General features: G+C 47.4%; 1 protein-coding gene across 2 annotated transcripts in view; it reads left to right on the top strand.

The window, feature by feature from the left end:
* The window catches only part of LOC144826062 (embryonic protein UVS.2-like), a 152870-nt gene that overhangs the window by 74064 nt on the left and 63431 nt on the right, over positions 1–15375 (top strand). For both annotated transcript variants that reach the window (XM_078684369.1, XM_078684370.1), the window contains 4 exons: positions 258–282; positions 1091–1150; positions 3766–3903; positions 4007–4124. In XM_078684369.1, the coding sequence (XP_078540495.1) occupies positions 258–282; positions 1091–1150; positions 3766–3903; positions 4007–4124 (341 nt within the window). The remainder of the gene's footprint in view (positions 1–257; positions 283–1090; positions 1151–3765; positions 3904–4006; positions 4125–15375) is intronic.

The raw sequence follows: 15375 nt of genomic DNA, 5'->3' as shown, positions 1-15375 counted from the left end.
TATCAGCTGCACAGTATCAACAAGAACAGTCAACAAGGGGACATCAGAACCGTAAATACTCTTACCTTGATGATACTGTGCAAGGGGATGTCCTGCAGCCCACACCGTTGCAGATCGAGATGTGTTGTTTTGATATTATGACAAAGCACAACTTATATTTTAGGTCATCTTTTAAAACATGGCTTTAGGGTTAGCTAAAGTTCTAAAATCCTCATACTTATATTAGGTGATTAAATTGCAACTTTTCTCTTTTGCAGAATGTCTTTGGACTGGAGAAAAACTGTAAGTATATTTACGGTCGGGATATGTTTCAACTTGAGCATTGCTCCTGTACGTAACAAAGCGCTATATTCCAGGCATGGTTGGCAGCTGCAACATGTACTATCTACTAAATCCGTTTAATTAGCTTTTTGTGGATTTATAAAGGGATAGAGAGTATGATGTGCCTTTGTGTCTAGTGCATGAATATAATGCTGCTATGAGTCACAAGGTGTGAAGCTAAAAGGGGGAGCATTTACACCACTGACTCCATAAGCAAATAGAAGTCGCCAAGAAAGGAAAGTGAGAATGAGAGAAACGTCCATAGAGAAGCAAAACCCCAAGCGCCATTGGCTGGGTGACAGAAATGGAGCGGATTATTGATCGAACCTCTCCATTGTGTATTTACAACCGGCATTTGGCAACGGATTTAGAAAGTCAGGTATTAACCTTTGGGCGCGGCTGGAATTCCCCCGCCTTGCGTGCAACTTCCACTCGTGCGCAAATGGGATAACCCCCGGCTGTCTGACGCATACGCCCACCGTGAAGTTGTTAAGAGCTTCCATAAGACATAAGACAGATGAGCCTGCAAATTTTTCCTTGTTTGACACATATATCCTAGCACGTACAAGGCTGTGCGCATTTCACCCCCTCCCACACAATATCTATCAACATATTTGAGAGTTGGCAGAAATACACAGTTTGTATAAAGAAGACTCAGATGCACATTTGGTGCCAGTGAATACTTCATCTTTTGTAATTGATTTCTCAATCCACCTATTCCTGTGTACGAGCAGCTGATGTGAAGCTGGAAATGTGCCTTCTCTTTCAGATACCTGGGATTCAGAGGAGCCACCAGGCATCTTCGAGATCATCTCCAAAGAGAACAAAGGTAAGAGAAAACCTTAGGCTCCTGGGCTCTAGACTTTGTTACAAGACAGTCAGCTGTGACATTGATCCCAAGCGCCTTTGAGATCAAGATAGAACCAAGAAAAGAGCAAACCTGAGGGTGTCTGGGCAATAGACTCTGTTAAATAAAAGTCAGCTGTGACCCTGTCCCAGACGTCTTCGAGATCATCACCAAACAGAACCAAAGTAAGAGAAAACTTCAGGCTTCTTGGCGCTACACTCTATTACAAAATAGTCAACAGTGATCCTGAGCCAAGGTGTCTTCACAATCATCACCAAAGACAACCAAGGTCCTGGACGTGGCCCTTTCTGTAGGGTCACTCCAGATTTTTGCCTTTCTCTACCATCCTTTTCTGAACTCTTTGTTGGCTTTTAGGACTCTGTGCACTTTTTCCCTTCTGACCAGTGGTAAAGTGCTTCTGCTTTCTCCGTAAAACATGGTAACTTTGGCTTACAGCTAATTGTCACATTCAATTTACTTGTAAGTCCCTGGTATCTGGTGCTCCGTGTACCCAGGGCGTGTACATTAAAATCTACTATGGGGAATGTGACAGAGTGATGCAGGACGAGCCCTTATATCCCGGTGCATCCCCATGACATGGCAACTTGTCTCCTTTATTCATGCAGCAGGCGGAGAACTGGAGAAAAACGTCCAACATCCCTTTACCCGAACTGGGAAGCGACGAGGAACACTGTTTCGTTAATTGGGCGGAGTTTGAGCCGCGACACTCCCCCAGCTATGATGCAGCCACGGAAGTAAATACGGGGATCGACCTTACGCAAGTGTGTTCATCACCCGGAGGAGGAAGTGAAGGCGTGAGGAGTGGAGACGGAGGATTCGAAGAACCGACTGGAGGCGGAGGAGGAGAGGACGGCGTTAGGAGAGAGTCGAGAGGTGGAGACCCGAAAGCGGAGGCGAGTCAACAACCTGAGGAGCCAGGAGGCCACCGACAAGGCGCATCGCACAGCCACGCTTCAAGGGAAGCGTGGTTCACCCAGGTACGTTCCCGTTTCGTAGGCTGGGTGGGTAAAAAGGGTTTTAAACCACCCTGAATCTCACTCGACAATTCCCTGCACTTCCCTATTTCCCACACCATCGGCACAACGTTTCTCACCACTGTTTGAGTTAAGACACAGTGCTCGTGTGTGGAACCTCACTCCTTTCCCCCGGCCCACTGTATAAAGAGAGCACCTGACTGAAGCAAGTCTACCTTTTCCTTTTATTTTGGTTGACACCGGCGGTAAGGACGGAGTCAAGGGAGACTACATCACCCAGAGACACCCGGGAAAGGAGAAGAGCCGGGCCGGAGTATTGGAAGGAGAGGACATCTCCAACAAAAAGAGACTCTGAACCACCTTTACCCTGCTATCGTAGTGTGACCCGCCGGCGGCGGTTATTGAAACCAATAAAACCAGCCTTACCTGCACATAGAGTCCCAGTGAGTTCTTATATCCCGCAACAGGGAAGCAGCACTCCTCATGGTACCCACTAAAGTACCCTTTAAACATGTCTCAGGCCTGCCACTGCAGCCTGTAGTGTAGATTGAAGCAGCCATTTACACCTGGTCTCATTACATAATCATAGGCTCATATTTTACAAATGTGGTATATCTGGGAATACAGTAACACACTTAAAAAGAAATGCATTCCGGGACATAAAGTCCTCCCCAAACACATTTCATATTCATAGAATAGAAACATCTGGTTACACATACAGATCTGTATCATGTCATCTCCACAGGACTACTATTACTAATCAAGCTTATGATTGGCCCACACTAGTATATATTTTGAAGGATTGTGGTAATACAATCATATCAATGAAAATCAAACTAACCATTTTGTGCTACAAAGTGTGTCAATCGATCCTGCTCGTTGATCTGGTTCCCTAAGTAAACATTCAAAGAATTCTATACAGTAGTTCATACTTGTATGTAAGACAGATAATGGCATGTAAAATCCTATTTTAAATTTAAAGACTTAATACAAATGTGTGGACGAAGAATTACACAAAATCTAGGGTGGTGACAGTGTGGAATGGCTGCCTCTGACAACACGTATGATGTCACTGCTGGTGTTTTCCTCAAAGACGACTTAAGGCACTTAGAAGGCTTTTCGCCATTGCATTAGTTAACCAGATTTTTTTGTCTTAATATGTTCTAACTTATTATGCTCCATGTTTTTGTAGTAAAATGCTTTTTGTAGTGCCATAATTAACTCTTGATATGACATGATGGTAACACTATAGGAATGTAAGACACAGGAAACCATTCCCAGAAAACATGAAAAGCTGCAATCACTCACTGTTGATCAATCAAGGATTTATAGAGAGCAGCAAATCCCCCCTGAGGGTTTTAAGGATGCATGTGTGCTCAAGCCTTTTTAGTCTCTGGGATCATTTATTTGTTAGGTGCTTATGTCATAGGTTGATGATTTACCTGAAATGTTCCTCATCCACAAGTGATTCTAGCATTTTATTGTGTGTTTCTTGAAATCACACTTTAGGCCTAAAATCAGCTTCCTTCTCTTCTGTGTGCTCTTGTTCCTTCTAGTGTAATGACAGACACTGACTACTATCACTCTCTTTCACTATTGTAGGCAGCTCACAGCTGGTCTACGAGGGAGACATTGCCGTCCAACCAGGCCGCAGTGCCAGGATATGCCGTAACAGCTGCTTCTGGCCTAAATCCAGTGATGGGACCGTCCCTGTGCCTTACACCCTTAGTCCCACTTACAGTGAGTTCATGTTGACACCAGCGCTCAAGATTGTCTTTCATAGATACCTTTCCATGTTGATTCACCTTATCTCATACTGCCCCTTTCCTCTTCTTTCCGTCAGGTGCCAGAGATGTGGATGACATCAAAAATGCAATGAGTGAGTTTGCAAAAGTTACCTGCATCCGCTTTGTGACGCGCACAGTGGAATCAGATTACCTCAAGATCGTGCCTGAGAATGGGTAAGAGCATAGGACACCCTACAGACTGACCCCAGATTCATCATCACACCATGTACAGCTCCATCAGATAAACTCATTACCTCTAGACCCTCCCAGTGGATGGGTAATAGCAAAAGACACCCTTAAGATTGATCCTACATTCAACATCACACCAGGTACGGCTCCATCAGAGAGACTCCAAATCCTGCCTCAGGATGGGTAAGCAGCAAAACAAACATGTATGACATTGTTCTGCATTCTGTCGATCAACAGTTATTTTTGCATTTGTCACCCTGAGTGGGACGGGTATGCTCAGACGTGAGTACTGTGCTCTCCATGCCACTGGAATCAAGCTATCTGGCTGAAGAGGGTTGAAACTCCGAAACCGGTCCTAGGATGCTTGTTTCCAGTCCAGGAAGGACCTGGCTTGGCAGTTCAGGCTGGACTGTGCCCATGAGGCACAGGGTCAAGACTGATTTGCATATAGCTGGGTTCAAACTTGAATGGCATGGTGAGCAAAAAAACAATGGATTTAGGCCCAGATCACATTGTTCTGCATTCTGTCCATCAACAGTTGTTTTTGCATTTGTCATGATGGGTAAGAGCAACGTGCACAATAAGGACTGATCCTACTTTCAGTATCCCATCAGATAGAGCTCCATCAGACAGATTCATTACCTGCTGACCCTGCCTGTGGATGGATAAGAGCACATGGCACCCCAAGGACTGATCCTACATTTAACATTACACCAGACACAACTTCATCAGATAGACTCATTACCTCCAGATCCTACCTGTGGATGGGTAGGAACAAGGGGCACCGTGAGGACTGATCCTACATTAAACATCCCACCAGACAGGGCTCCATCTCGAGCGGTGATGCCTTGGACACCAGTTTGCGTTTCATCATTTTGTTACAGAACCCTGCATACTAAAGTTTCTGTACCCTGAGATACCACATCACCTCCCTCTTTTACCCAAAAGAAAAAAGAAAATAATTACAATTCACCCCCTCCAAACTAAACCAAAGAAAAAAATCAAAGTAAAAAGCACTAATAAGGATATAAATTCATAACTAGAACAAAATTAAACATAGTCACATAACCAAGTACAATTAAACACAGTCACATAACCGAGCTGGTCTCTTCCTTACTTGTTGGGGGTCCACTCTTGAGCTCCTCAGACAACTCCTTGCTTGAAAAAACTACTTCTCTTCCTTGAACAGAGCTGTATTTGGCAACCCTATTAAGTTTCCAGATTTTGTTATCACCAGTCTTACCTGCATTTCTAAACACACCCTCCAACTTCTGCATCAAAATAGTTCCCAACTTCTTGGAGCTGGCATACGTCATTGTGATGATGTCATACCTGGTATCAAAACGTCCTAATTCTGAGGCCTTCTCTAAACCAGATGTCATGTTCTTATACTCCCTCTCGCAATCATCACTTCAAACATATGTTCTTTGCCCTTCTTTACAGAGACCTGAGAAGAACCGTTCTTTCAGCAAATTTTGGCACAATCTTGTTATAGAATTCTGCCATAACCAAGAACTTCACAAGTTTTTCCTTGCACTTAGGCAAGGACAAATATTTAATTGTGTCCACCAATCCTTTCTTTGGCCGAGTCCCTGATCCAATGATTAGATGCCCCAAATACTCTATCTCAGGTACATTAAACTTACACGTTTTCCATTTTAATGTCATCCATGCCTACTATAATCTTCTAAGCACCTCACACAACCTTCCACTGTGCTCCACTATGTTTGATCGTAATAAGAAAATATCATCTTGATAAACCTTCATCCCTGCCACACCCCTCAATACCTTACCTTGCCCTCGAAAGACCGAAGCCGCTGATGAGTCCACAGGTCAAATGCAAAAACGTAAAAGTACCATAGGGAGTGGCAAATGAGGTAAAATCTTGTGAAGGGTCAGTCAGCATAATTTGATGATATGCCGAAAAAAGGTCTGAAAAAGAAAACTCTTTAGCCCCATTCAACAAACAGAGTTTTACTGATGCTGGGGAGGGGAAAGTGGTCAACAATCTCAGCCTTGTTAAGTTAGCTCAAATTAACATATACCCTAACATCACTATTGGTCTTGCATGCTATAACCACAGGTTCAAGCCATTCAGAAGCTTCTAATTCCTTATTTATCCCGTCCGCAATCAATCTGTCAAACTCCTCTTTCATTCTATCCTTGACTGCCAAACGCATACTCCTAACTTTAGCCACTTTTGGAAGTAAATTGGATCAAAGCTTAATTTTATATACATAGCTCTTCAGACACCCCAGCTCTTCTCTGAAAACATTAGAAAACTCATTCAGCAGGTAATCACATCCATCCAAAAACACTGCCAACTACTGGAATGTCTTTTACACAAACAGAAGTATTTGCATTAGGGTCCATATACACACAGATATCACATTTATTAATCCAACTTATTTAGGAGTCACCTTTCACAGAAACATATATCTTCCCTGGTAGTATATGATCTTTGAATTCTATAGACCCCCAAAAATACCCAGCTACCTTTATTGGTTCCCCAGCATACCCACGGGTTTAATGTCTGGCTTTGAGAGCTTCATTCTGTTTTTCAGCCTATTTTCATTAAACGTGAGTGGCATCAACGTGATTTTGGCTCTTGAGTCAAACAACATTGACTTGTACCACTTCAAAAGGCCCTTCCAAACCGTCAACCTTGTTTTGCGACACAACCACTTCTTCTACAAATTCAGCTTCACAATTCACATACCTCACTTTTCTGATAGTGGATTTACATTTAGTCACATGACCTTTCCTTCCGCAATTCACACAAGTAGTCTTCCATCCTGGGCACATCTTACTTTTAGCCATGTGGCTTATCTCACCATACCAATAGCAGTTGCCTAAAAATGTGTGACCTGTTTTGCCTCCTATGTCACTTTTAACTTGAACAGATTTATTTTCATTGTCTTTCTCTGCCACCACCTTAACTGAAGCTGCTTCATTCTTGCATTCACTACATCCTTACAAATAACTTCAACCCATGCCTTTAAATGTTCTTGTATTTTGGCTATAGTCAGAATCTCATACAAAGAAGGAGTAGTTTCTTACCTCCAGTTCTGTATTAGGGGTATCTCTGTTATAGTCATAATCTAGAGAATAGTCCCGCCATGTGCGTGGACCCCGGAGCAATCAAAAATAATCTCTTAAGCTGTCTTCATTGCAGTCCTGCATAGACACTTGAGAGAATTAAGACAAATAATGCAGCCTAACATATACAAGGCTACAAAGGCCACCCCTTCATCTAAACAGTGAAAAGGATAGCCCACCATGACCGGTTTAACACTATTTTACCAAGTTTTCCTCACAGGGAAAACTCCCCTTCACCAAAATCCTTGAAATGATAGAGAGGAAGGGTTGGACAGACAAGCCCCCATAGGCTGCCATTATGTGTCTTGAAAAGGGATACCGTGCCTTTAAGGAACTCTCCAGAGACCCTCGGTATCCCAGGATGCACAGCTATAGTCCTTTTACTTTCAGTTCTTTTTGAAGGTGTATAAAGCAAGGCCTGTAGCATACAGTACAGTACCATTTTCTCCACCGGGGAGGAGGGCGGGCGCTTATGACTATAACAGAGATACCCCTGCTACAGAACTGGAGTTACAGGTAAGAAACTACTCCTTCTGTAGTAGGGGATCTCTGTGTATAGTTATAATCTAGTGAATAGAATGGTAAGCCCCTCCAAAACAACTAACCCGTCGGTGGAAATAAACAACACCTCTATTGTGCAAACAAATTTCTCAATGAAGCCTGCCCAACCTGAGCATCTGCTCTGGCATCAGAGTCCAGACAGTAATGCTTAGCAAAGGTATGGACGACTTCCAAGTGGCAGCCCTGCAGATCTCGGCAATGGGAACATTACGTTCCTCTGGTAGAATGAGCCTTAGGCTTACCCCCTAAGGTCTTGTTAGCCTTCTGGTAACATAGCTGGATACAGGACACAATCCAACTAGAGATGGACTGTTTTGAGGAGGCAAGACCAGTCCTGATCGACCCATAATTGACAAACAATTGATCTGACCTACGAATGTCCTTGGTCCCATCCAAGTAGAACTTCAACACCCTTCTGGCATCCAGGGAATGGAGAGACCTTTCCGCTGGAGTAGAAGGATTCTGGAAAAACGTAGGTAAAGTTATGGTCTGATTGACATGGAAATCAGAAATCACCTTAGGAAGGAACTTAGGGTGAGTACGCATCACAACCTTAGCAGCATGACATACAGTATAAGGTTCTTGGCAACACAAAGCCTGAATTTCACCATTGTCACCATTACATCGGCCCTGTGGGCCGATCTAATGGTGACAAGGAAGGCCGCCTTCCAGTGCTGCAGAGAAGCCCATATGGATGGGTTCAAAAGACTCCTTCATCAACCTGTACAACACCACATTCAGCTCCCATGACGGCGAAGGACGCCGGACAGGAGGAAACACTTTCTTCAATCCTTCCAAAAAATCTTTAATCACAGGGATCTGAAAGAAGGATGTCTGTGAAGGGCATTTCCTATACGCAGTCAATGCTGCAAGGTGAACCTTAATAGACTGAAAATTAAGGCCAGACTGAGCCAAATGCAAAAGGTATGGAAGGATGACATCTTCCTTGCAGGTAGCGGATCATAATGCTTGGAAGTGCACCAGATGCAGAACCTCTTCCACTTGTAGGCATAGGAAGTCCTAGTGGAGGGTCTCTTAGCTTCCTTAAGTATAGTCATGCAATCTTCAGGGAGATTCAAGTGTCTATATTGCATTATCTCAGGAGCCATGTCGCCAAACTCAACGATGAGATGTTAGGGTGCACCATGTGCCCCACGAACTTTGTGAGAAGGTCTGGCCGACACGGCAGCCGTATGTGGGGTAGGAGAGACCGGTGAAGCAGGTCCGTGAACCAGCACTGTTCTGGGCCACTCCGAAGCAATGAGGATCATCCGTGCTCTGGATTGAGACAGCTTGATGAGCACCGCCGGAATCAGGGGAATGGGTGGAAAAGCGTACAGAAAGCTGTTCGACCAGCTGATCCATAGCGCATTCCCCACGGTCCCCGGTTGATAAGACCTGGAGGCGAAGTCTCCGCATTTGCTGTTTTCGGCGGTGGCAAAAGGATCTACGTCCGGAGTGCCCCACCTGTCGAAGATGTCTCCTAGCACTTCGTCATTTGGAACCCACTCGTGGTTTTCTTGCACCAGTCTGCTGAGTGCGTCCACCTGCGCATTCTGCACACCTGGCAGATGGGTGCCGTTTTCGCCCGTCCTCTGGCTACTAGCCAGTGCCAGATCGCCTGCGCTTCCTGTAACAGTGTGCGCGATCTCAAGGCCCCCTGCTTGTTGAGGTAATACATTGTGGTCGTATTGTCCGTCTGCACAAGCAAGGAGTTGGTCTGGAAAGACGCATGAAAGGCCTTCAGTGCCAAGTGAACAGCTCTGAGTTCCAGGAAATTGATGTGATACGTGGATTCCGCCGGGGACCACGTTTCCTGAATCTGTAGATGGTCTGAATGCGCTCCCCAGCCGTGGAGAGAAGCATCCGTGACGACAGTCTGAATGGGAATGTCCTTGTGGAATGGAACCCCCTTGAGGAGATTCTCTGCGGAGCACCACCATCTCAGACACTGTTGAGCATGGAGGGACAGCTTGATCCTGTCGTCCCAGCTCCGCCGCTTCTGGTCCCACTGATCCTCCAGACATTCCTGCAACGGCCTCAAGTGTGGGCGTGCGTGTGGCGTGAGGAAGATGCAAGAGGCCATTGACCCCAGTAGAGAAGACACTGTCCTCACTGTCGTAGATGGAACAGCTATGAGAGCCTGAGCCTTCCGAAGGATCGATAAGCGTCTCTCCTCCGAAGGAGACATGCTTGCTGAAAGTGTATCGATGGAGGCTCCCAAGAACTGTAGGCACTGGACAGGCGTCGGAACAGACTTGGACATTTTTATGTGCAACCCCAGCTGGTTCAACAGAGCGGCCGTCCTGTTGAAGTGCAGTTGCGCTTCCTGGAAGGTGGAGGCTTTGATCAACCAGTCGTCCAGGTACGGGTAGACCAACACCTTGTTCTTTCTCCGGTGCGCTGCCACCACTGCCATGCATTTTGAAAACGTCCTGGGTGCAGACTTCAGTCCAAACGGTAGTACGGTGTACTGATAGTGATTGGTGCCGACTAGAAAGCGCAGGAACTTCCGGTGTTTCCGTGCAATGGGTACATGGAAGTACGCATCGTGCAGATCTATTGCACAAAGCCAGTCTCCCCTTTGCAGCTGAGGATAAATCTGGTGCAAAGACAGCATGCAAAACTTCTCCCTGCAAATCCATTTGTTTGCTTTTCGCAAATCCAGAATGGGCCTGAACTCGTTCTTGTCCTTCTTGCGTACCAGAAAGAACCTTGAGTAAAGACACTTTCCCCTTTGAGGCAGGGGGACGTCTTCTATCGCCCTTTTCCTTAACAGGGTATCAGCCTCCACTTGGAGCTCGCGCAGTTGGAACTGTGAGCAAACCGGTGGAATCGCTGAAGGCGAACTGACGAAACGAAGACTGTATCCATTGCAAACAATATTCAGCACCCACTTGCCCTGAGTTATTTTTCTCCACTCTGCCCAGTAATGTTGTATGCTTCCCCCACCGGAGTGGGTAACGGACGAGGGGGCAGTAGCACCTCAGGGCCTAGACCCAGGCGGCCCTTTAGGCGTCGAGGAGGACTGTTGGCCGCCTCTGCCCCTCTGCCGCTTCTATAAAGGCCGCCGCTGGTACTGCTGCTGCTGTTGGTGCTGCTGGCCAGCTTGACGACCTTGCCCTCTTCCCTGTGCACCAAAACGTCTCTGGAAGGGACGGAAGGTCTTCTTCTGCTCTTTCGGCTTCTCTAACCCGACAGCCGTCAGGGTTTCTGCCTCCGCCTTCATACGGGCCATCTCCTCATCCGCATGTTTACCAAAGAGCGTCAACCCATAGAACGGCAAGTTGGCGACTCTTCTGCGCCTCTGGTTTCAGCGATGTCAGGCGCAACCAGGCATGGCGTCTCAGATTAATCCCATGGCAGAAACCATGAGCCGCCAAGAGAGAGGAATCTGCAGCCGAGCTGATAACCTGATTGGATACCATCATGCCCTCATTGATGATTTCCTGGAAGTCTTCCCTCTTGTCCCTAGGAAGGTGCTCCAGAAACAGCAGCAGGGATTCCCACAAAGACCGGTCATACCGACCCAAAAGAGACGTGGCACTAGCGGCTTTCAAGGACGTAGCAGCCGTACCGCAGACTCTTCGTCCCGCTGAGTCCATCTGACAGCTCTCCTTATCCGGAGGCACCGTAGAGGACGGGGCAGAAGCGTGCTGCTTCCCGGCCGCAGTGACGATCACCGAATCCGGCACTGGTTCTGAATCGAAGGAACTTCGGATCGGAGTCTGGGTCCCTGTACTTCTTCTGCAGCCGGGAAGGTGCGGATTTCGTTGACGCTGGAGTCAAGAAGAGCTCCATCGCCGGTTCCTCCAGCCCTGGCACCAAGGGCAATAAGGGTCGAGACAACTGCTTGTGTAGGGTCTCGAAAATTACAGATGTCGAAGGTGTGGGAACCGATACCGCAACCTCCAGCTTCGCTGCCCCTCTCAATAACACCTCTTGAAAAGACACGATGTCATCGACGGGTGACACCCTCGAACGGGGGGAATCCGATAGGGTGGCCGAGAATTCCCTGGCACTGGAGGAATCCGTATACCGGGACCTTGACCTGTTCCTCCGGTGATGGTGACGAAGACCGATGGTCACTCCTTGACCGGTGTCTCTGTCTGGACCGTGACCTCGATCTCCTGGGCCTCGGGCGTTCCACTGGCCGTACAGGAGGCGGAAGCTGCGGAGGCAGAACCAGAACCATAGGTTGTGGAGGCCTCATGGGTGGTGACGGGACGCGCGGCAGAGATACAGACCGCGGAGCAGGCCGCGGTGGAGGAGGAGGAGGTTGATGAGGGGGAACTGGAGGAGTAGGAGGAGGAGGAGGAGAAGGAGTAGGAGAAGGAGTAGGAGGAGGAGGAGGAGGAGGAGGAGGAGTCTCAGGCAATGGAGGAGGTGTCGCGTCCTGGGCCTAGAAGGCGAGTAGGTCTGCGAATATGCAGAGTACGGAGACCTAACCACTCTCCTCTTTTTCTTCAGCGCAGGCCTCGACGATGAAGTCCTTGAAGCTGACCTCTTTGCACCCAAGCGCCGGCGCAGCCACGACCGTGGTCTCGCGGATGCAGAGGACAGGCTGACCACTGAGGCAGAGGACACAGTCCTGGCTCTCGACCGCCCCCTAGACGTCGTTCTTTTCCTCTGTGACGACGACCTCTTCTTCGACGTCGACCGTCTCGACGTCAATCTATCCCTCGACGTCGACTTACGTCTCCTCGACGTCAACTCTCTTCTCCTCGACGTCGACTCTCGTCTTCTCGACGTCGAACGGCGGTGTCGCCTCGACGGCGAGCGTCGATGCCTCTCGGGCCTCTCTCGAGGCCTCGACGTCAGTCCCCTCGACGTCGAACGGCGACACCGTTTCGCCCCAGAGCCCTGGGACGACGGGGAACAGATGGTGGTCATCCCTCTCGACGCCGACGTCGAGGCTATCGACGTCGATGGAGATATGTGCCTTTTCCTGGCCTTATCTTGACTGAGGAGCCCCCCAGAGGCCGAAGCACGGGCAGAGGACGAAGTCCCTCCATGCCCAGACCCACCATGGTCCTGATGTCTCCTTACCCCCAGGCATTGGAGACGGATTTTCTCTCTGTCCCTCGGGGTCCTCTTGGAGAAGGATCTGCAAATCTCACAGTCTTCAGGAACATGAGAGGATGGTAGACAGAGGATACACACTCTGTCAGCGTCCGATTTAGCCTTCTTCCTGGAAAACTCAGGGCACTTGTCGAACAAGGCAGGCATATTCGACAGGAGAATGGCCAAAACGGGCCAAAAACCCCAGCAAAAGGAAGAAGAAGCAGTCAGACGTCGAGTGAAACACTCAAATCACTTAAAGTGTCAAAAAATGAGAAATTTCCTAGTTCACACAAAGGAAAGTTTCAATTCTATTAAGGACGCGGAGGCGAGGATTTTGCTAGTCCTTTCTTCGTTTTATTAGACAGCAAGTTAGAAGATAAAAGAAAAATATATAAACCATGAACTACCCAAACCAACATGGCAGCGGTAGTCATGGTGATATATCAACCAATAAGAGTCCATAACACCGGCATAAAGGAATCCCACGTCGATAGTCCTTCCTCTTTCGTTGCTGCCGGCAGAAAGAAGTCCTCTACCCTTTAGTCTGTTTTCTGATCGGATCCTAGGGACGATAGAAATAGTAATATCTCGTCCAGAACAATGCTGAAGCATATAAAACATTTAAATGGACAAGAGCAGATAAATGCAATAAAAGTAGGAAAAATGCAGTGAAACATATCATTCAAATATACACATCAACATATATGAAAAAAGAAGATATACCTCCCTTGAATGAAGAACAAAAGCTTGTAATGCATAGGTTTGGGAGGGAAGGCCGGATAAGCCAGGGTGGGAAAATCCTCGCCTCCGCGTCCTTAATAGAATTGAAACTTTCCTTTGTGTGAACTAGGAAATTTCTCATTCTATGTCAGGAAGCGGAGGCGAGGATTTTGCTTGTTTAAAGCTTACTCACCACCAAAGATGTCGCCTCATGGATTGGCTTAAAATAAAACTTTTTAAAAGTTGAATCTGAAGACCAATCCGCTGCATTCATAATATCTTCCAATCTGCCCCCACCTGGACAGCCTTGGAAGCCATAGCGCCTCTGGTGGAGTGAGCGCCAAAGTTTGAAACATTAATACCTGCCTCAGACATAATCCACCGGACCCATCTGGCAATGGTGGGAGAAGAAACCGCTTTGAAAGGCTTCTTAATTGCAATCAGTAATTGTCTTTCGCCCGGGGGTCGGAATTCCAAAGTTATATCCTCATAAGTTTTGAGGCAACGAACAACACAAAGCTTAGGTGAATCTGGAAAGGCTGGATAAGATACTGACCTGGTATTACACTTGGTACGTCCAGAGACAGTAAAAGTAACACCTTCAGGGGTAAAAACTCTGGCAGAAAATTCAAGAGCGCGAACAAGAGATGAGACAGAGGAGAATAGCCAATTTAGCCGAAAGCTCCTTGCGTGAAAGATATTCGTTATCTTGCCAGGAAAGTAAGAAACGTAAAACCACATTTACATCCCAAAGACCAGAATAACGCGGCTCAGGGGGACGCGACAGGCAAATACCCTTGAGGAGTTTGCAAACCCAAGGGTGCTCTCCCACAGGAGAACCATCCACAAGGGCATGACCCGCAGAAATTGCTGACCTGAAAGAATTGATGGTACAATAAGCCAGTTTGTCCTGAAAAAGCGTAGTAAGGAAGTTAATTACTTCTGTTACAGGGGAGCCCACGGGATCCAAGTGTTTTGCCACACACCAACGAACCCATCTGTTCCAGGCAGATCGGTATCGTTTGGTGGTACCAGGGGCCCAGGCTCGCTGAATGAGAAGCTCAGCGTCTTTCGAAAGTGAGTCATTAGACCAACGTCTCCTGAAATCCTCCAGGCCATGAGACGTAGATGGCCTTAGAGAACCAGAGGGTGTGGAAGACCCAATGGATCCGTCAGAATGAGTTCGGATAAGGGGAGCCGAATAGGTTTGTCCCAAGACAATTCCAGAAGAGATGGGAACCAGCATTGAGCTTTCCATATAGGAGTGATCAGAATTAGAGAGGCCTGTTGTCTGCGGACCGGAGCTCCCACCCTTTGAATGAAAAGGAACGGGGGAAAAGCGTAAGCTGGAAACCGAGCCCAGTCTTGTAGGAAGGCATCTACTGCTTCCGCACCCGGATCCGGTTTCCAGCTGTAGAACCGGGGAAGTTGGGCGTTCCACCTGGACGCAAACAAGTCCACTTGAGGAAGGCCCCAAAACTCTGAGATCATCTGAAAGACAGCAGGATCCAGCTTCCAATCGCTCGCATCCCGAAAATTTCTGGATTGCCAATCCGCCACAGAGTTCATTTCGCCGGGAAGATACTCTGCTATGACCGAAATCTGGCGAAGAAGACAATAGTTCCAGAAGTCCTTCGCTAGGTCCGCTAGAACTTTGGAGTGGGTGCCGCCCAGGCGATTGATATACCTGACCGCCGTCGTGTTGTCCATCCCAAGGAGGACACAACAAGAGACTTTGTTCGTTGTGAACGAGCGAATGGCGAACGAACCCGCAGGAAGCTCCAAGCAATTG

The sequence above is a fragment of the Lissotriton helveticus genome, chromosome 3_2 (assembly GCF_964261635.1).
Source record: "Lissotriton helveticus chromosome 3_2, aLisHel1.1, whole genome shotgun sequence".
In the NCBI taxonomy this organism is placed as follows: domain Eukaryota; kingdom Metazoa; phylum Chordata; class Amphibia; order Caudata; family Salamandridae; genus Lissotriton; species Lissotriton helveticus.
The sequence above is the reverse complement of the archived record's forward strand: the minus strand, read 5'-3'. Positions and strand labels throughout refer to the sequence as shown.